We start from the raw sequence: 22,701 nt of genomic DNA, 5'->3' as shown, positions 1-22,701 counted from the left end.
CACAACACATGGTCATACAAGGACATGAGGCAAAAATGAAAAGTATGCAATTGCGCCTGGAGGATCTTGAAGATCGCTCCAGGCGCAATAACATCAGAATTATTGGTCTGCCGGAGTCTCCGGAGTTTGAGGATCTTATGATATTTGTATCAACCACGCTGCCACAGGCTCTGGGTATTCCCACACAAATGATACCATTGACAATTGAGAGAGTCCATAGAGTGGGACCCAGGAAGCCCACTTCTAAAGAGACCACCAGACCCAGGATGGTAATCCTCAAATTCCTGAGATTCCAGGATAAGACTGAGATCCTTAGTCACTATAAAAAGAAAAAAGAACCTATACTTTTTGGGAGTAACAGAATTATGTTATTCCAAGATTTTTCCAGTGAGACCTCAGCCAGGAGGAAAGTTATGGCTCCGTACTGCACGCAGCTTATAAATAGAGGCATTAATGCCTGGCTGAGCTATCCGGCTAGAATTATAATTAATGTAAATGGCAAGAGACAGGTCTTTAGTGAAACAGCGGAGGTAGCTGAATTTTTAAAGGAAACAGAATAATAATGGAATATCGAAATGTGTTACTCAAAATCTTAAAAGTGCTATTAAGATGTCAATGGATCTATGTTTTTTTTTTTTTCTCTTTTCTCTCTTCCCCCTCTCCTTCCCCCCTCTGTTTCCCTTCCGTGGTTCCCCCCTCTCACGTGCCTCCGATTCCCCTTAGATTTAAGAAATGACAATGGAAATTAGGATGTTCTCCTGGAACGTGGGGGGTATTAGTTCACCAATGAAACGTAAATTGATTCTTAGAACATTAGCCCAGAGGCAGCCCGATTTGGTTTGTCTTCAAGAAACACATCTTAAGGAGTCAGAGGCAGTCAAACTCAAGATAAAATGGGTTGGAGAAGTAATCTCCACTAATGGTACTAATAAAAAATGTGGAATCGTAATATTATTACACAAACAATTAGATTACAAAATTCTAAAAACTGAGATTGATAATGAGGCCAGATATATTTTATTGCATATAATGATTAAAAATATAAAATTCACAATTTGTTGTATTTATGCTCCCAATAAATTTTCACTTGGTTTCTGGGATAATATCCAAAATAAATTGTTCCCGTATTCTGGAAGTAATTTAATTCTATGCGGTGATTTCAACATGACGCTGGATCCCTCAATAGATAGGTTCTCACGCAAAAACATAGTTAGTAATAGACAAAGCGCTAAACATTTTCAGAGACTTTGTTATAAATTGAAATTAACAGATATTTGGAGAATCCAAAACCCTGACACCGCGTCTTTCACTTGTGAATCTAAAAGTCATAGGACATTCTCCAGGATTGACTTATTCCTGATCTCTGAGTCTTTGTCGGTATGGCAATCTAAGGCAACGATAGGTGAAGTCCTGATTTCGGACCATGCAATTATTGCGTTAATATTCTTATTATGCAAAGAAGACAGGAGGCAGAAACCGATATTTTGTTTCCCTCGATACTTATATTCTGACCCTAGGTTTCGGTTTTGGCTACAATCAAAATGGCTTGAATATGGTTCCAATAACAGGGAATTTGAAAATAAAGTTGAAACTTTTTGGGAGGCCTCTAAAACGGTCTTAAGAGGCGACATTATAGCCTACCTAAATATACGTAAGAAAAATATTAAATTACGGGAGGTTACTTTGGCCGAGAGAGTAAAGAAGGCCTTTATCTTAGTGCAGAATACCCCATCACAAAACAATTGGGATAACTATTTTCTTATCAGAAAGGAAAGAGATCTCTTTCTTAAAGAACAAGCTCAAGCTGAGGAGATAAGAATAAATAGGCATTACAAGGGGCTGCATGGTTCCTCAGCCAAATATTTGGCAAAACTTACCAAAATCAGGAAGAGAAAAAATCTTATACCAGTCATCAAAGAGAACAAGACCAGATATATAGAGACGACAGATATTTGTCGGGTTTTTTCTTCTTATTATCAAGATCTATATTCATCAGTCAAAATTAATCCGGATGTGCAGGAAACATTCTGGTCTAAAATTGAGGTACCCAGGATGCAGCTGGAAGAATTAACAATGTTAAATGATAACATAACTAGTTTAGAAATTAGTAAGGCCATTGATAATCTGAAATTTAATAAAGCTCCTGGCCCAGATGGATTACCGGCGGAATACTATAAATGTCTTAAAGATGATCTGGTACCAGTGTTAGAGAAACTCTTTAATGAATATTATACCCTAGATATTCCTATATCATCTTATTTTTCAATGGCTAACGTCACACTGATATTGAAAAAGGGAAGGGATCCAGAGGATCCAGGATCATATAGGCCCATAATGTACTTTCAAGTACATTAAAGGGTTTAGTAAAACTGAGGCTGTGGGTATTTTACATAAAATGGAAAATTCAAGAACAAGGGGTCATGAGCTCAAGCTAAAGAGTAGTAGATTCAGAAGTAATTTGAGGAAGCACTTCTTTACAGAAAGAGTGATTGATTTATGGAATAAACTTCCTCAAGAGGTAGTAGCAACAAACACTGTGGGGGACTTTAAAAATGCATGAGACAAGCATAGGGCTATCCTACGAACTAGATAAGTTTATACTGTTAGGTAAGGTCGGGCAGACTTGCTGGGCCTATGGCTCTTATCTGCCGTCAATATCTATGTTTCTATGTTTCATATCAGTTCTAAATTGTGACTATAAGATCTTAGCCTCAATTCTAGCCAATAGATTTTCTCTTGCTATACAGAATCTTATCCACTTAGATCAGACTGGTTTCATGGTTAGGCGGAATGCCTCTAAGAACATCCGTAAGTTAACTACGCTGATAGATTATGCATGGAATGGAGAGCAAAAACCCAGTTCAGATATCTGCAAAGACATGGCAGTTCTCACTTTGGACGCTGTTAAAGCATTCGATTCCATTGTATGGGATCACCTTTTTAATTCACTCAGACAATTTGGGATACAGGGCAACTTTCTGCAATTTGTCTATAAAATCTATGCGAAGCCAATCTCATTTTTATTGGTAAACGGAATGATCTCGCCCAAAATAACCCTACAGCGAGGTACAAGGCAGGGATGTCCATTGTCTCCCTTGCTGTTTAATGTAGCATTAGAACCATTAGCGATAAGATTAAGAAATAGTTTAGCAGGGATTTCAGTGGGTTCTCTACGCCTAATTACATTACTATATGCTGATGATATTCTTGTGTTCTTAGAAAATACCCAACAATCTATCCCAATCTTGAGACAGATACTAGAGGAGTTTAGCGCATTTTCAGGATATAAAGTAAATACAGAAAAAAGTGAATTAATGTATATTGGGAATGTAGCTACAAGTTATCCCGGTAACCCGTTTAAAGTGGTAGACTCTATTAAATATTTGGGTCTAATGCTGCATAAAAATCCGAAACACTGGTACACAGATAATTATTTTTCATTATTTCAAAAAATCAAACAAGATCTGAAACTATGGACTTCTTTTCCGATATCTCTCACTGCGAGAGTAAACTTGATTAAAACCATCATATTTCCACGTCTTCTTTATCCGATACAAAACTTGCCCCTTTTTATAACAAATAGGGATCGTAGTAGTCTATATGGATCTATTTCTAAATTTATCTGGCAAAATAAAAAAGCACGCATTGCTTTAGCCAGGCTAATGCAGAAATCACGGGCCGGCGGCCTATCACTACCTGATATTAATCTTTATAATATTGCAGCGATGGTAAAAATTGCTATTGACTGGCTGGCAAAAACAGATACATTCTCCTCTTCGGTACAGGAATCCTTGCTGATTTACCCTTTCGCATTATCTGCGATTTTACACTGTAAACCTTGTCAATTACCTTTTAATGTTTCCTCATTAATCACTATTAAAAATATAGTTCTGGCGTGGCATAAGTTTTGTAAATCCTTGGAAATAGATTCTTCAATTTCAGAATTTCTCCCAATTAGGGGTAATCCACTTTTTCCCCCTGGCTTACGCCAGAGAACCTTTGAAAAATGGGCTGAAAAAGGGTTAAATAATATCCTTCAACTAATTGGCATAGATCAGGTAGTATTAGAAGGGGAAACTTTGTTTTCCCTTTATCAATTACCTAGATCAGATCTTTTTGCGTTCTTTCAGATACGTCATTTTATTGGGTCTCAGGTTTGGAGGTTCCCCCTTTCGGATGCATGGTCCGACATCAGAGTCTTAATACAGAAGGTGGTGGCTGGTGCCACCTCGATTTCACTAATTTATGATATTATGCTTTCCAAACAATCGCAAGGCCTCCTTAGCAAGATCAGTGATCACTGAAGTAGGTCAATCAGAGACATAGAGCCCGAGAGAATTATACAAAGTTTTGAATCTCTAGAAGACTGCAAAGTCCCCTCAACTTGGAAAGAATCGCACATGAAATTAATAAATAACTTTTATCTTCATCCAGTTATACTGGCACGATTCTATCCATCTAGATCAGCTCAGTGCTCTAGGTGTGCATATAAGGAAGCGGACTTATTACATATGTTCTGGACTTGTCCTAAGATAAATCAGCTTTGGCTGAAAGTCTTGTATTGGTTTAATAATATACATGGTGTGACTGTTTCCCTCACGTTTCGGGATATTATCCTACTGGTTGAGTCATCGAGCACTCTTGACAGGCATTGGACTCGCTCTTTAAACACTTTAATATTAGCTGTCAGACAGAGTATTCTCAAAAAATGGAGAGCAAAAAAAGGGCCCGCACTATCTGAGATCTTGTACGCTATCCAAGATCAAATTATTTTTGAATCATATCATCTGCAGGAGGCCTCTGAAGCTAGAATTAAAAAGTTCCTATTCGGGTGGTATCCCATTATTAACTCCTACCCTAGGCCTATACAGAAGCAAATTTTAACGCCCTTTACATCCTCAGTAAGTTTTGCTGAAATGGTTATATTAAATCTCTTTCCACATTCATGGATATCCAATAGATCAGAAATTTTATTTCAATTATGGTCATGATAAATGGGGCGCAGTGAGAGGATTCCCTTTTCCCCCTTTTTTTTTTTTTATTTTTTTTTATTTTTTTCTTCTTCTTTGTTCGGTTGTGGGGTTGGTTCAGCCCTGCTATTATTCTTCTTTCTTGTTATTTTTGATGTAATAAAAACAGGAAAAAAAACCCCAGTCCAGTGCACAAAGATTGCCTTAGTTGAGATGATTAATCAATGGTGAGAAAGCACACATGTTTTGTTATGTTCTTGCTTTATAATATGCTTTACCTTGCCCTGCGTGGCATAAAAGGTTTGATTCATGTGATTGTACACTGTACTGGATTTAAAATAAATTAAAAAAAAAAAAAAGGCTGTAATTAAAGCAAAGGGTGGTTTAACAAAATACTGACACAAGGGGGTGATCCTTTTTGCAATTCAGTGATTCTGTTTTTGAATTCTTTAATTTTGAGATGCTGGTGTTATATCTTTCACTTGGATGTTAGAAGTTGCACTGAGTAATTACAACTAGATAAACAAAAACTGTGTCTGTCTTTATTTCAGGCTGCAAAGCAACAAGATGTGATTATTTTCAAGGGGGGTGATTATTTCCAATACCCATTGTGTGTGTGTGTGTGTGTATGTATATATATATATATATATTATATTTATTTTACGTTTGTTTATGTATGTAGGACGTTTGTATTGTAACTTTTTAAAAAAGACATATAAAGACATCAGGATAAAGTTTATGGTTTACTTTAAACTGACTTCCTTTAACATTATCCTTTAAATACCAGTTTGATTTTTTTTTTTTTTTACAGATTTAGTTTCTAAATTTTATCTACTGTATTTACATTTATGAAAGGTTAATGCCTTAACCTACATTAAAATACTGGTTGCAAGATTATTAAAATATGTTAACATTAGTATCTGAATAAAAAAAAACTTTCTTTCTTAATATGAGGAGAGTCCATGGCTTCATTCCTTACTTGTGGGAAATACTGAACCTGGCCACCAGGAGGAGGTAAAGACACCCCAGCCAAAGGCTTAAATACCTCCCCCAGTCATTCTTTGCCTTTCGTCACAGGAGGTTGGCAGAGAAGTGTCAGAAGATACAGAGTAGTTCCTTATGAAGGGTATCTACCCTTCGGAATGGGACTGGAGTTTTAAGTAGTCTTGTCAGCCTCTCAGGGATCTGCTGGTCAGTGACGTGCAGTGAGGTCAGAGGCTAGTGAGGCGCTGTCAATGATACACCGAAGAAACTATATGAGCCCAAAAGAAGTAGCTTAAATTAAACTTAAGCATTGTTTCTCAACCGCGGGTCTCAAGTACCCCCAACAGGGCAGGTTTTCATTATAGCTGAACCAGTGCTCAGGTGAAATAATCAGCTGATGGGTGAGAGCAAGTTAGTAACCATGGTGTTAATGATCAGCTGATTATTTCACCTGTGCACTGGTTCAGCTATAATGAAAACCTTGCATGTTGGGGGTACTTGAGGAATGCGGTTGAGAAACACTGCACTTATGCACCAGCACATCTGTATTGTGTTGATTGCCTGGAGAATAAAGTACACACACAATACATGAGACAAACGCTCAGTTAAATTCTGACATTGCAATTACATAGGAATACAATATATTATTTTGGATAATAAAAGGGTGGTTATCCTATTAACTTGAGATAAGTTTGAATTTAAATTATGAGAAATACATACTGTCACATCTGCAGCACTTAGATTGCATAAGATCACCTCTTCAGTCAAGATTTTATCTAAAAATTCTACACTTGTTTGATTTTTTTTTTATTATTATTATTTATGCAAATGATAACTTGCATATTATATTGTACAAATCTGTACTGTTTCCCAGCTGACAGCAAGCTATCTAAGAAGCAGTATAGATTTGTACAAAATTATATGCAAATGATCATTTGCATAAATAATAATAATAAAAACATTGTGTAGTGTAGAATTTTAAGATAAAATCTTGACAGAAGAGGTATAATGGGGCAGATGGTGCAGTTAGAATTAGATATATTTCTCCTGTTAAGTGTAGTCAGTCCACGGGTCATCCATTACTTATGGGATTATATCTCCTCCCTAACAGGAAGTGCAAGAGGATCACCCAAGCAGAGCTGCTATATAGCTCCTCCCCTCTACGTCATATCCAGTCATTCTCTTGCACCTAACTAAAGATAGGACGTGTGAGAGGACTGTGGTGTGTTAAACTTAGTTTTTATTCTTCAATCAAAAGTTTGTTATTTTAAACGGCACCGGAGTGTGTTGTTTGTTCTCAGGCAGCATTAGAAGAAGAATCTACCTGAGTTTGTCTATGATCTTAGCGGTCGTAACTAAGATCCACTTGCTGTTCTCGGCCATTCTGAGGAGTGAGGTAACTTCAGAACAGGGGATAGCATGCAGGGCCCACCTGCAAGGAGGTATGTGCAGTAAATTATTTTCTAAGGAATGGAATTGACTGAGAAAATACTGCTAATACCGATGTAATGTAAGTGCAGCCTTAAATGCAGTAGTAGCGACTGGTATCAGGCTGATATGTATGTATGTATACTCTGAGGTATTTCTGGGGAATGGAATTTCACTAAAAAAATACTGTCAATATTAAAGTAATATTTGAGCCTGCACTGCAGTGAAAGCGACTAGCAGCAGGCTTATTAATAACACTTCATAATTTTCAATTTTAAAAATGTTTACTGGCATGTTAATCGTTTTTTCTGAGGTACTTGGTGATAAAACTTTATGGGCATGATTTTTACCACATGGCTGTCGTTTTTTTTTGTTTTTTTTTTATGCATAAAAACAGTTTACTGAGCTTCCCCACTGTTGTAGTATGAGTGGGAGGGGCCTATTTTAGCGCTTTATTGCGCAGTAAAAATTTAGTCACAGTCTTCCTATTTCTTCCTCCATGATCCAGGACGTCTCTACAGAGCCCAGGGGTCTCCAAAACTAGTTTTGAGGGAGGTAATCAGTCACAGCAGACCTGTGACAGTGTGTTTGACTGTGATAAAAACGTTTATTATTTCAACTGTTATCCATTTTGGGTATTAAGGGGTTAATCATCCTTTTGCTGGTGGGTGCAATCCTCTGCTAACTTTATACATTTTCTGTTAAAATTTGGTTGTTTTAACATATTTGGTTCAATGTTAATTCAACTGTGTTACATTTTTATGTTTTCTTAAAGGCGCAGTAGCGTTTTTTATATAGCTTGTAAATTTATTTAAAAGTTTTTTTCCAAGCTTGCTAGAGTTATTGCTAGTCTGTTTAAACATGTCTGACACAAATGAATCTGTTTGTTCATTATGTTTAAAGGCCAATGTGGAGCCCAATAGAAATTTGTGCACTCAATGTATAGATGTTACTTTGAATAAAAGTCAAACTTTACATGTTAAAAAGATATCACCAGACAACGAGGGGGAAGTTATGCCGACTAACTCTCCTCACGTGTCAGTACCTTCGCCTCCCGCTCAGGAGGTGCGTGATATTGTGGCGCCGAGTACATCAGGGCGGCCCATACAAATCACTTTGCAAGACATGGCTAATGTTATGACTGAAGTACTATCTAAATTGCCAGAATTAAGAGGTAAACGGGATCACTCTGGGGTAAGAACAGAGTGCGCTGATAATAATAGAGCCATGTCTGATACTGCGTCACAATTTGCAGAACATGAGGACGGAGAGCTTCATTCTATGGGTGACGGATCTGATCCAAGTAAACTGGATTCAGACATTTCAAATTTTAAATTTAAGCTTGAGAACCTCCGTATATTACTAGGGGAGGTATTAGCGGCTCTGAATGATTGTAACACGGTTGCAATTCCAGAGAAAGTGAGTAGGCTGGATAAATATTTTGCGGTACCGACGTGTACTGACGTTTTTCCTATACCTAAAAGGCTTACAGAAATTGTTAACAAGGAGTGGGATAGACCCGGTGTGCCCTTTTCACCCCCTCCTATATTTAGAAAAATGTTTCCAATAGACGCCACCACACGGGACCTATGGCAGACGGTTCCTAAGGTGGAAGGAGCAGTTTCTACTCTGGCTAAGCGCACCACTATCCCGGTGGAGGATAGCTGTGCTTTTTCAGATCCAATGGATAAAAAGTTAGAGGGTTACCTTAAGAAAATGTTTGTTCAGCAAGGTTTTATATTACAACCCCTTGCATGCATCGCGCCTGTCACTGCTGCGGCGGCATTCTGGTTTGAGTCTCTGGATGAGACCCTTAGCACAGCTCCATTGGATGAGATTATGAACAAGCTTAAAGCCCTTAAGCTAGCTAATTCATTTATTTCTGATGCCGTAGTACACTTAACCAAACTTACGGCTAAGAACTCCGGATTCGCCATTCAAGCGCGTAGAGCGCTGTGGCTTAAATCCTGGTCAGCTGACGTGACTTCTAAATCGGAATTGCTTAATATTCCTTTCAAAGTGCAGACATTATTCGGGCCCGGCTTGAAAGAAATTATCGCTGACATTACTGGAGGTAAGGGCCATGCCCTGCCTCAAGACAGGGCCAAACCAAAGGCTAAACAGTCTAATTTTCGTGCCTTTCGTAACTTCAAGGCAGGAGCAGCATCAACTTCCTCCGCTCCAAGACAGGAAGGAACTGTTGCTCGCTACAGACAGGGCTGGAAACCTAACCAGTCCTGGAACAAGGGCAAGCAGGCCAGAAAACCTGCTGCTGCCCCTAAGACAGCATGAAGTGAGGGCCCCTGATCCGGAAACGGATCTAGTGGGGGGCAGACTCTCTCTCTTCGCCCAGGCTTGGGCAAGAGATGTCCAGGATCCCTGGGCGTTGGAGATCATATCTCAGGGATATCTTCTGGACTTCAAAGCTTCTCCTCCACAAGGGAGATTTCATCTTTCAAGGTTATCAGCAAACCAGATAAAGAAAGAGGCGTTTCTACGCTGTGTACAAGACCTCTTACTAATGGGAGTGATCCACCCAGTTCCGCGGTCGGAACACGGGCAAGGATTCTATTCAAATCTGTTTGTGGTTCCCAAAAAAGAGGGAACCTTCAGACCAATCTTGGACTTAAAGATCCTAAACAAATTCCTAAGAGTTCCATCGTTCAAAATGGAAACTATTCGAACCATCTTACCCACGATCCAAGAGGGTCAGTACATGACCACAGTGGATTTAAAGGATGCCTACCTTCACATACCAATTCACAAGGATCATTACCGGTATCTAAGATTTGCCTTCCTAAACAGGCATTACCAGTTTGTAGCTCTTCCCTTCGGGTTAGCTACGGCTCCAAGAATCTTTACAAAGGTTCTGGGCTCTCTTCTGGCGGTACTAAGACCGCGAGGCATAGCGGTAGCTCCGTACCTAGACGACATTCTGATACAAGCGTCAAGTTTCCAAACTGCCAAGTCTCATACAGAGTTAGTTCTGGCATTTCTAAGGTCGCATGGGTGGAAGGTGAATGTAGAAAAGAGTTCTCTATTGCCACTCACAAGAGTTCCCTTTCTAGGGACTCTTATAGATTCTGTAGAAATGAAAATTTACCTGACGGAGGACAGGTTATCAAAACTTCTAAATGCTTGCCGTGTCCTTCATTCCATTCAACACCCGTCAGTGGCTCAGTGCATGGAGGTAATCGGCTTAATGGTAGCGGCAATGGACATAGTACCATTTGCGCGCCTGCATCTCAGACTGCTGCAATTGTGCATGCTAAGTCAGTGGAATGGGGATTACTCAGATTTGTCCCCTCTGCTAAATCTGGATCAAGAGACCAGAGATTCTCTTCTATGGTGGCTTTCTCGGCCACATCTGTCCAAGGGGATGCCCTTCCGCAGGCCAGATTGGACGATTGTAACAACGGACGCCAGCCTTCTAGGTTGGGGCGCAGTCTGGAATTCCCTGAAGGCTCAGGGATCATGGACTCAGGAGGAGAGACTCCTTCCAATAAACATTCTGGAATTAAGAGCAATTTTCAATGCTCTTCTGGCTTGGCCTCAGTTAGCAACTCTGAGGTTCATCAGGTTTCAGTCGGACAACATCACGACTGTGGCTTACATCAACCATCAAGGAGGAACAAGGAGTTCCCTAGCGATGATGGAAGTCTCAAAGATAATTCGCTGGGCAGAGTCTCACTCTTGCCACCTGTCAGCGATCCACATCCCAGGCGTGGAGAACTGGGAGGCGGATTTTCTAAGTCGCCAGACCTTTCATCCGGGGGAGTGGGAACTGCATCCGGAGGTGTTTGCCCAACTGCTTCATCTTTGGGGCAAACCAGATCTGGATCTCATGGCGTCTCGCCAGAACGCCAAGCTTCCTTGTTACGGATCCAGGTCCAGGGACCCGGGAGCGGTACTGATAGATGCTCTGACAGCACCTTGGGTCTTCAACATGGCTTATGTGTTTCCACCTTTCCCGATGCTTCCTCGATTGATTGCCAGGATCAAACAGGAGAGAGCATCGGTGATTCTAATAGCGCCTGCGTGGCCACGCAGGACCTGGTATGCAGATCTAGTGGACATGTCGTCCTGTCCACCTTGGTCTCTGCCTCTGAGACAGGACCTTCTGATTCAGGGTCCTTTCAAACATCCAAATCTAATTTCTCTGAGGCTGACTGCATGGAGATTGAACGCTTGATTCTATCAAAGCGTGGATTCTCGGAGTCAGTGATTGATACCTTAATACAGGCTAGGAAACCTGTTACCAGGAAAATTTACCATAAAATATGGCGTAAATACTTACATTGGTGCGAATCCAAGAGTTACTCATGGAGTAAGGTTAGGATTCCTAGGATATTGTCTTTTCTACAAGAAGGTTTAGAAAAGGGTTTATCTGCTAGTTCGTTAAAGGGACAGATTTCAGCTCTGTCTATCCTTTTACACAAACGTCTGGCAGAAGTTCCAGACGTTCAGGCTTTTTGTCAGGCTTTGACTAGAATTAAGCCTGTGTTTAAGACTGTTGCTCCGCCGTGGAGCTTAAACTTAGTTCTTAACGTTCTGCAAGGTGTTCCGTTTGAACCCCTTCATTCCATCGATATCAAGCTGTTATCTTGGAAAGTTCTGTTTTTAATGGCTATTTCCTCGGCTCGAAGAGTCTCTGAGTTATCGGCCTTACATTGTGATTCTCCTTATCTGATTTTTCATTCAGACAAGGTAGTTCTGCGTACTAAACCTGGGTTCTTACCTAATGTAGTCACTAACAAGAATATCAATCAAGAGATTGTTGTTCCATCATTGTGCCCTAACCCTTCTTCAAAGAAGGAACGACTTTTGCACAATCTGGACGTCGTCCGTGCCCTGAAATTTTATTTGCAGGCAACTAAAGATTTTCGTCAAACTTCTTCCCTGTTTGTCGTTTATTCTGGACAGAGGAGAGGTCAAAAAGCTTCGGCTACCTCTCTCTTTTTGGCTTCGTAGCATAATACGTTTAGCCTATGAGACTGCTGGACAGCAGCCTCCTGAAAGGATTACAGCTCATTCTACTAGAGCTGTGGCTTCCACTTGGGCCTTTAAGAATGAGGCCTCTGTTGAACAGATTTGCAAGGCTGCAACTTGGTCTTCACTTCACACTTTTTCAAAATTTTACAAATTTGACACTTTTGCTTCTTCGGAGGCTGTTTTTGGGAGAAAGGTTCTACAGGCAGTGGTTCCTTCCATGTAAAGATCCTGCCTGTCCCTCCCGTCATCCATGTACTTTTAGCTTTGGTACTGGTATCCCATAAGTAATGGATGACCCGTGGACTGACTACACTTAACAGGAGAAAATATAATTTATGCTTACCTGATAAATTCATTTCTCCTGTAGTGTAGTCAGTCCACGGCCCGCCCTGTTTTTTACGGCAGGTCTAAATTTTAATTAAACTACAGTCACCACTGCACCCTATAGTTTCTCCTTTCTCGTATGGTTTCGGTCGAATGACTGGATATGACATAGAGGGGAGGAGCTATATAGCAGCTCTGCTTGGGTGATCCTCTTGCACTTCCTGTTAGGGAGGAGATATAATCCCATAAGTAATGGATGACCCGTGGACTGACTACACTACAAGAGAAATGAATTTATCAGGTAAGCATAAATTATATTTTTTTTAACAGTGACACTAGTTAATAAACAGCATTAACAATATGGCCAGTCTTTTTTTTTTTTTACTTTTTTCCCCTCTCTTCTCCTCCAATATGTTTTGAAATTGACACCAGGTTGATATAAAAACAAAATACATAGGTTACAATTTATGTTAATTTATTTTTTATAAATGTTGAGAGTAGTCAGTATCACTAACCATGACAAATGTAATTAGATTTGCTGTTACAGCTGCAATGCTACAAATTACCACTAGAGGTCCTCAGAGACAAAAAAAATATTTTTTATGAAAGAAAATAAATACAATACGTGACAATTTTAAAAACATACAACAGCCTTATTATTAGTGCATAAGTGCAGATAAGATGAAGAGTAAGTCACCTGCTAGTGCTACAAGACACCCTCACATTAAAAGCTGCAGCCCTGAGTCCACACACTCCCCTTCCTATTCCTAGTAGCAGTGACTGCTCTCAGCCTCTCACTGACTGCTGGAAAGACACGGGGGGAGGGAAGTTTAGAATGAGAGACACAGATGTGGGAGTTCCTTACCAATGCAGCTACGGAAGATAGTACCTGCAGCTGTTACACCAAACCCTCTGCTCTAAAGCTTCTGAAGCCCCCCACACTGCTATTGCTATAGGATTGGATATTACATAATAATACTTGCTTAGAATAGACTTAGCTGGACTTGAGTGGCAACAGGAGTGGAGTGGACTGGAAACTAAGCTTAACGCTTAACCTTAAGCCTTAAATATAAGATGGGTGGCGGCTGGCCTGGCAAAAGTCACTCAGTCACGTCGCGACTCGCGACACACTTACTGTGTCAACCTGAACCTTTCAAGTTATTCAGATCACATCATGATCATCACACACCGTCTGACTCTGCAGTGCACTCTGCACTCTGCTCTGTAGTCTCAGTATTGTGTCAGTGAAGTGAACAAATTCACCTAAAACTATGACCATGTGTGACCTAAGTAACTATGACCATGTTTGAACTTTGTTGCACACATGCCACAGCCACATACCGTAACCGCACTCGGGACTCAGAGTCTCAGGCTGAGCTCAGCTCAGCTGACAGTCACACCGGTCCGGTTGGTCATCAACTATCAGTCGATAAATTATACAGTCTCTACTCTCTAGTCTCAGTTAGACACTCTGACAGTCACTGAGTCAGTCTGAGCAGTGCGTGGACAACTGGACATGGATGATGGACTAACCATTAGTAACCTTCCTTCTTCTGATCTTCTCTCGACTCTTGACTCTTCTGTTCTATTCTTCTGACGATGATGGCCGCACGTGACAAAACACCTGACCTCCTGTCCTGACGCAGACGCTGCCTAATTTCCCGCCCGACAACTCAGCCCAGAGACTCAGACATACTCATGTCTGATTGGCTGAGGGGCGGACAGGCAGGGCTGAGGGCTTCCGAGGCTTGAAAAGTCAAGCCTCCGGTGGGAGCAGTATATGGGCTGCAAAAGAGACTGCTGCATAGCTATTATTCCCCACTGGGTGGCAGTCTCTAGCGGCCCATATACAACAATACACAGTTACATTCATATTGCGCAATGAAAGGATAGCTGGCCTCTCCTTTCTTGCGCAATATGAATGTATTACTTAATACTACGTGGGTTTTTTTATAAACAAAAATGGCAATAAAATAATGCATTTGGTGGAGAGGTGGGGGGGGGGGGTAGGCTGGGTCACCTTTCAGATAAAAAAAAAATATATATATATATTTTTTTTATTATTATTTTTAGAAATAAGGCTGTAATGCACCATTTGGCCAGGGGAGGCACTGCCTCACCTGCCTCCACAAGGTCCTTTTGTTCATCAAAAAAAAGTTTCTGCAGCAGGCACAGCATAACTTAAACCCATACTCATGGGTTATGCTTATTTCTATAGGAAGAACCAATTGATTGTTCAGATTAAAAAAAAAATTCGTCAACGATATTATTACTGTTTTAGAACTTCCAAACTCATTATATACTCCTGGAGTAAAGGTTTATTAAAGGGACACTGAACCCAATTTTTTTTCTTTTGTGATTCAGATAGAGCATTGAATTTCTAATTTACTCCTATTATCAAATTGTCTTCATTCTCTTGGTATCTTTATTTGAAATGCAAGAATGTAAGTTTAGATGCCGGCCCATTTTTGGTGAACAACCTGGGTTCTTGCTGATTGGGGGATAATTTCATCCACTAATAAAAAAGTGCTGTCCAGAGATCTGAACCTAAAAAAAAAGCTTAGATGCCTTCTGTTTCAAATAAAGATAGCAAGAGAACGAAGAAAAATTGATAATAGGAGTAAATTAGAAAGTTGCTTAAAATTGCATGCTCTATCTGAATCATGAAAGAAAAATTTTGGGTTGAGTGTTTCTTTAACCTGTTTTTATTTATGATATTAAGTTATGAACATGCAATACAGATTTAACTGTTGTGGTATATAACATGTCTTTATTTATCTTAAAATTTAATACAGGTATACCTCACTTTACATCGCTTCACTTTACAGCGTTTCGCTAATACAGCGCTTTGTGGAGCTGAAGTTCAACCTCCAAAGATTTTGAAACAGTGCTGTAATTATCGTGAGATTGCGAGAAAAGTGACCAGCACCATTTTGTTATGCGCAGTTCACTCTGTTTACATCATTACAGTGCAATCTGTGTCTCAGTACTATACTCTGGCAAATGTTACTACAGTAATTGTCACTATTTTACAGGTACAGTATTTATTGAATACTTGCTGTGCTAGTGTTAAACTAAATGCAGCACTATTGCACTCCTAATATTTGTTAGTTCAAACATGTTTTCAAGTTTTTAAACACACTGGCAAGTGAAAAGAAAGCTAAAACTGCTTTGTTTCACTTTAAGGCGGTTTTCACTTTACAGCGGGGCTCCGGTCCCTAACCCGCTGTATGAGCGGGGTATACCTGTACAATTAAGTTTTGTAAATTTGACAAAAGAGCAGTAATTCAATATGAATTGATTATAACACCTTGCATAAAATGTTTTTGTCAGCACATTTTTATTTAGTTTTAGTCATAGTCTTTTGACTTAAATGTAATTTTGATTTAGTTTTAGTCAGTCTTTTGATTAAAATGCCATTTTAATTTTAGTCGTATTTTAGTCATCAGAATTTCTTTAGTTTCATACTCATTTTAGTCTAGTTTTAGTCGATGAAATTAACACTAGCTTCCAGATGTCCAGTCCTTTGTTCAGGCCTGTGTTTAGATCTAGCGTTCCTCCTTGGAGTTTAAATCTGGTTCTTAAGGTTTTGCAGATGGCTCAGTTTGAGCCTATGCATATAGTTGATATTAAATTACTGTCTTGGAAGGTTCTTTTTCTATTGGCTTTTGCCTTGGAGCGCATAGTATCTGAGATGACTGCCTTGCAATGTGATCCCCCTTACCTAGTATTCCATGCTGATAAGGTTGTTCTTCGTACTGGGTTAGGTTTTTCTTCCTAAGGTTGTTTCAGATCGTAACATCAATCAGAGATTGTGGTTCCTTTATTGTGTCCTAATCCTTCTTCTTCGAAGGAACGGTTACTTCATAACTTGGATATGGTTTGGGCCTTGAAGTTCTATCTTCAAGCTACGAAGGAGTTTAGACAGACTTCTTTGTTTTTTGTCTATCCTGGGAAGTGTAAGGGGCAGAAAGCCTTGTCTACTTCCTTGTCCTTTTGGTTGAGGAGCGTTATTCGCTTAGCTTATAAGACAGCGGGACATAAGCCTCCTCAGAGGATTAAGGCTCATTCAACTAGAGTTATGGCTTCCTCTTGGGCCTTCAAGAATGAGGCCTCTATGGAGCAGATTTGTAGGGCGGCTACCTGGTCCTCCTTGCATACCTTTTCTAAATTTTACAAGTTTGAAATTTTTGCTTCGGCTGAAGCATCTTTTGGGAGAAAAGTTTTGCAGGCTGTGGCGCCCTCATAATAGGGTCCGCCTCTCTTTTTACTCTCCCTTTTTCATTCAGTGTCCTCTAGAGCTTGGGTATATGTTCCCACAAGTAAGGAATGAAGCCGTGGACTCTCCTCATATTAACAAGAAAAACATAAATTATGCTTACCAGATAATTTCCTTACCATTTATACCCTGTTATTTCTCCTACTGTTCCTTGTTCCCTCGGCAGAATGACTGGGGGATGAGGGAAGTGGGGGAGGTATTTAAGCCTTTGACTGGGGGTGTCTTTGCCTCCTCCTGGTGGCTAGGTTCAGTATTTCCCACAAGTAAGGAATGAAGCCATGGACTCTCCTCATACAGAAGGAAAGGAAATAGTCTGGTAAGCATAATTTGTTATTTTAACTATTCTTCTTTTGTTGGTGGCCAGGACATCTTTCGTTCTTTTTAAATAAATTGTTTAATATTCTGAAAATAATGTACATTTTATGTCTGGTTTTTTTTTAAAGTTTTGTTTTAGGTGCTGTATCCCCAGCTGTCGTGGTTCCATCTATGCTAATTTTGCAGAAAGATGGATATGGGGTAGATAAAGGTATTCCAACCTTGCTAATGGCTGCTGGTAGCTTTGATGACATCTTGGCTATAACAGGCTTCAATACATGTTTGGGCATGGCATTCTCATCAGGTTAGTGTTTACTTGAACTGTAAATATAATTTCTTCATACTGACTCTTAAGTATGTTTTTGACAGACAACTACCAGTTAGAAAGCTAGTCCCTGGGTGTTTTAATTAAAGGGCCATAATACCCAAATGTTTAAACACTTGAAAGTGATGCAGCATAGCTGTAAAAAGCTGACTAGAAAATATCTCCTGAACATCTCTATGTAAAAAAGAAAGATATTTCTTCTGTTATGTGTGATCAGTCCACGGGTCATCATTACTTCTGGGATATAACTCCTCCCCAACAGGAAATGCAAGAGGATTCACCCAGCAGAGCTGCATATAGCTCCTCCCCTCTACGTCAGTCCCAGTCATTCTCTTGCACCCAACGACTAGATAGGATGTGTGAGAGGACTATGGTGATTATACTTAGTTTTTATGACTTCAATCAAAAGTTTGTTATTTTAAAATAGCACCGGAGCGTGTTATTACTTCTCTGGCAGAGTTTGAGGAAGAATCTGACAGAGATTTTTTACTATGATTTTAACCGGAGTCGTTAAGATCATATTGCTGTTCACGACCATCTGAGGGAGGTAAAGGCTTCAGATCAGGGGACAGCGGGCAGATGAATCTGCATTGAGGTATGTGGCAGTTTTTATTTTCTGAATGGAATTGATGAGAAAAGCCTGCCATACCGTTAAAATGATAAAAGTTGTGTTGTTTTAAAGTTTGATGCTATAACTGTTTTTCAGTTCATTTTTTCAACTGTCATTTAATCGTTAGTACCTCTTTGAGGCACAGTGCGTTTTTTTGCTAAAAAAGATTATAACCAAGTTGTAAGTTTTTTTGCTAGTGTGTTAAACATGTCTGACTCAGAGGAAGAAGGCCGTAGTACATTTAACCAAACTTACGGCTAAGAACTCAGGATTCGCCATACAGGCACGCAGGGCACTGTGGCTAAAATCCTGGTCAGCTGATGTTACTTCTAAGTCCAAATTACTTAATATACCTTTCAAGGGGCAGTCCTTATTCGGGCCCGGTTTGAAAGAAATTATCGCTGACATTACGGGAGGTAAGGGCCACGCCCTACCTCAAGACAAGGCCAAAGCTAAGGCTAGACAGTCTAATTTTCGTCCCTTTCGGAATTTCAAAACAGGAGCAGCATCAACCTCCACTGCACCAAAACAGGAAGGAGCTGTTGCTCGTTACAGGCAAGGCTGGAAGCCTAACCAGTCCTGGAACAAAAGCAAGCAGGCCAGGAAACCTGCTGCTGCCCCAAAGACAGCATGAACCGAGAGCCCCCGATCCGGGACCGGATCTAGTAGGGGGCAGACTCTCTCTCTTCGCCCAGGCCTGGGCAAGAGATGTTCAGGATCCCTGGGCACTAGAGATCATATCTCAGGGATACCTTCTAGACTTCAAATTATCTCCCCCAAGAGGGAGATTTCATCTGTCAAGGTTGTCAACAAACCAGATAAAGAAAGAAGCGTTTCTACGCTGCGTACAAGATCTGTTAACAATGGGAGTGATCCATCCGGTTCCGTGGTCGGAACAAGGACAAGGGTTCTACTCAAACCTGTTTGTGGTTCCCAAAAAAGAGGGAACTTTCAGGCCAATCTTAGATTTAAAGACTCTAAACAAATTCCTAAGAGTTCCATCGTTCAAAATGGAAACTATTCGGACAATCTTACCCATGATCCAAGAGGGTCAGTACATGACCACAGTGGATTTGAAGGATGCTTACCTTCACATACCGATCCACAAAGATCATCACCGGTATCTAAGGTTTGCCTTCTTAGACAGGCACTACCAGTTTGTAGCTCTTCCATTCGGATTGGCTACGGCTCCAAGAATCTTCACAAAGGTTCTGGGTGCCCTTCTGGCGGTACTAAGACCGCGAGGGATTTCGGTAGCTCCATACCTAGACGACATTCTAATACAAGCTTCAAGCTTTCAAACTGCCAAGTCTCATACAGAGTTAGTTCTGGCATTTCTAAGGTCGCATGGATGGAAAGTGAACGAAAAGAAGAGTTCTCTTTTTCCTCTCACAAGAGTTCCATTCTTGGGGACTCTTATAGATTCTGTAGAAATGAAGATTTACCTGACAGAGGACAGGTTAACAAAGCTTCAAAATGCATGCCGTGTCCTTCATTCCATTCAACACCCGTCAGTAGCTCAATGCATGGAGGTGATCGGCTTAATGGTAGCGGCAATGGACATAGTACCTTTTGCACGCCTACACCTCAGACCTCTGCAATTATGCATGCTAAGTCAGTGGAATGGGGATTACTCAGATTTGTCCCCTACTCTGAATCTGAATCAAGAGACCAGAAATTCTCTTCTATGGTGGCTTCATCGGCCACACCTGTCCAGGGGGATGCCATTCAGCAGGCCAGACTGGACAATTGTAACAACAGACGCCAGCCTACTAGGTTGGGGCGCTTTCTGGAATTCTCTGAAGGCTCAGGGACTGTGGAATCAGGAGGAGAGTCTCCTTCCAATAAACATTCTGGAATTGAGGGCAGTTCTCAATGCCCTTCTAGCTTGGCCCCAATTAACAACTCGGGGGTTCATCAGGTTTCAGTCGGACAACATCACGACTGTAGCTTACATCAACCATCAGGGAGGGACAAGAAGCTCCCTAGCAATGGTGGAAGTATCAAAGATAATTCGCTGGGCAGAGTCTCACTCTTGCCACCTGTCAGCAATCCACATCCCGGGAGTGGAGAACTGGGAGGCGGATTTCTTGAGTCGCCAGACTCTTCATCCGGGGGAGTGGGAACTTCATCCGGAGGTCTTTGCCCAAATACTTCGACGTTGGGGCAAACCAGAGATAGATCTCATGGCGTCTCGCCAGAACGCCAAACTTCCTCGCTACGGGTCCAGATCCAGGGATCCGGGAGCAGTTCTGATAGATGCTTTGACAGCACCTTGGAACTTCAGGATGGCTTATGTGTTTCCACCCTTCCCGCTGCTTCCTCGATTGATTGCCAAAATCAAACAGGAGAGAGCATCAGTAATTCTAATAGCACCTGCTTGGCCACGCAGGACTTGGTATGCAGATCTAGTGGACATGTCATCCTGTCCGCCTTGGTCTCTACCTCTAAGACAGGACCTTCTGATACAGGGTCCATTCAAACATCAAAATCTAACTTCTCTGAAGCTGACTGCTTGGAAATTGAACGCTTGATTTTATCAAAACGTGGTTTTTCTGAGTCGGTTATTGATACCCTGATTCAGGCTAGGAAGCCTGTTACCAGAAGGATTTACCATAAAATATGGCGGAAATACCTATACTGGTGCGAATCCAAAGGTTACTCCTGGAGTAAGGTTAGGATCGCTAGGATATTGTCTTTTCTACAAGAAGGTTTAGAAAAGGGTTTATCAGCTAGTTCATTAAAGGGACAGATTTCAGCTCTGTCCATCTTGTTACACAGACGTCTGTCAGAAAATCCAGACGTCCAGTCCTTTTGTCAGGCTTTAGCTAGGATCAAGCCTGTGTTTAAAGCTGTTGCTCCACCATGGAGTTTAAACTTAGTTCTTAACGTTTTACAGGGTGTTCCGTTTGAACCCCTTCATTCCATTGATATAAAAATGTTATCTTGGAAAGTTCTGTTTTTAATGGCTATTTCCTCGGCTCGAAGAGTCTCTGAGTTATCAGCCTTACATTGTGATTCCCCTTATCTGATTTTTCACTCAGACAAGGTAGTTCTGCGTACTAAACCTGGGTTCTTACCTAAGGTAGTCACTAACAGGAACATCAATCAAGAGATTGTTGTCCCATCCTTGTGTCCAAATCCTTCTTCAAAGAAGGAACGTCTTTTACACAATCTGGATGTAGTTCGTGCCCTCAAGTTCTACTTGCAGGCAACTAAAGATTTTCGCCAAACTTCTTCCTTGTTTGTCGTTTACTCTGGACAGAGGAGAGGTCAAAAAGCTTCTGCTACCTCTCTCTCTTTTTGGCTTCGTAGCATAATACGTTTAGCCTATGAGACTGCTGGACAGCAGCCTCCTGAAAGAATTACAGCTCACTCCACTAGAGCTGTGGCTTCCACTTGGGCCTTTAAGAATGAGGCCTCTGTTGAACAGATTTGCAAGGCTGCAACTTGGTCTTCGCTTCATACTTTTTCCAAATTTTACAAATTTGACACTTTTGCTTCTTCGGAGGCTATTTTTGGGAGAAAGGTTCTTCAGGCAGTGGTTCCTTCTGTATAATGAGCCTGCCTATCCCTCCCGTCATCCGTGTACTTTTGCTTTGGTATTGGTATCCCAGAAGTAATGATGACCCGTGGACTGATCACACATAACAGAAGAAAACATAATTTATGCTTACCTGATAAATTCCTTTCTTCTGTTGTGTGATCAGTCCACGGCCCGCCCTGTTTTAAGGCAGGTAAATATCTTTTAAATTATACTCCAGTCACCACTTCACCCTTGGTTACTCCTTTCTCGTTGATTCTTGGTCGAATGACTGGGACTGACGTAGAGGGGAGGAGCTATATGCAGCTCTGCTGGGTGAATCCTCTTGCATTTCCTGTTGGGGAGGAGTTATATCCCAGAAGTAATGATGACCCGTGGACTGATCACACAACAGAAGAAAGGAATTTATCAGGTAAGCATAAATTATGTTTTTACCTCAAAAGATCCTCAGTAGCCACCTCCCATTGTAAAGGATTTCTAAGCAGCATTTTAGTGTGTCTGTCCTGGGACAGCTGAAAGGATGAACTCTCATATTATTTCACCAATCAGGTAAAGGAAGCTTACTATGAAATCTCATGAGAGTTAAGTCAAATCTCATGAGAATCACAGTAAGAGTTCATGACCTCAGCACTGCTGATGCTGATTGGCTGCTGTTCATTTCTTAATTTTTTATTTTTTTTTACCTGCAGCTGGGAGCAGGTGAAGTATAACTTTTTACACAGAACTTACTCTGCTGAGCTGAGGAGATTGTGAGGTAAAATATCTTCCTTTTTTATATAGAGATGCTCAGGTGATATTTTCCTGTCAGCTTTTTACAGTTATACTGCATCAGTTTCAAGTGATTTAGCATATGAGTATTAAAAATATGAGTATTAAAAAAAAAATACACACACACATATCTTAATTGATAGTTTATATGGAGTTTAAATC

At 40.7% G+C, this 22,701-nt stretch overlaps 1 protein-coding gene across 1 annotated transcript in view; it reads left to right on the top strand.

The window, feature by feature from the left end:
* Window positions 1-22,701, top strand: part of LOC128649935 (sodium/hydrogen exchanger 9B2) — a 346,495-nt gene that overhangs the window by 189,891 nt on the left and 133,903 nt on the right. The window contains exon 7 of the mRNA XM_053703502.1: window positions 17,421-17,596. Within this exon, the coding sequence (XP_053559477.1) occupies window positions 17,421-17,596 (176 nt within the window). The remainder of the gene's footprint in view (window positions 1-17,420; window positions 17,597-22,701) is intronic.

This window comes from Bombina bombina, chromosome 2 (genome assembly GCF_027579735.1).
Source record: "Bombina bombina isolate aBomBom1 chromosome 2, aBomBom1.pri, whole genome shotgun sequence".
NCBI lineage: Eukaryota > Metazoa > Chordata > Amphibia > Anura > Bombinatoridae > Bombina > Bombina bombina.
Note: the sequence above shows the minus strand (reverse complement) of the source record. Positions and strands in the feature narration are given on the sequence as shown.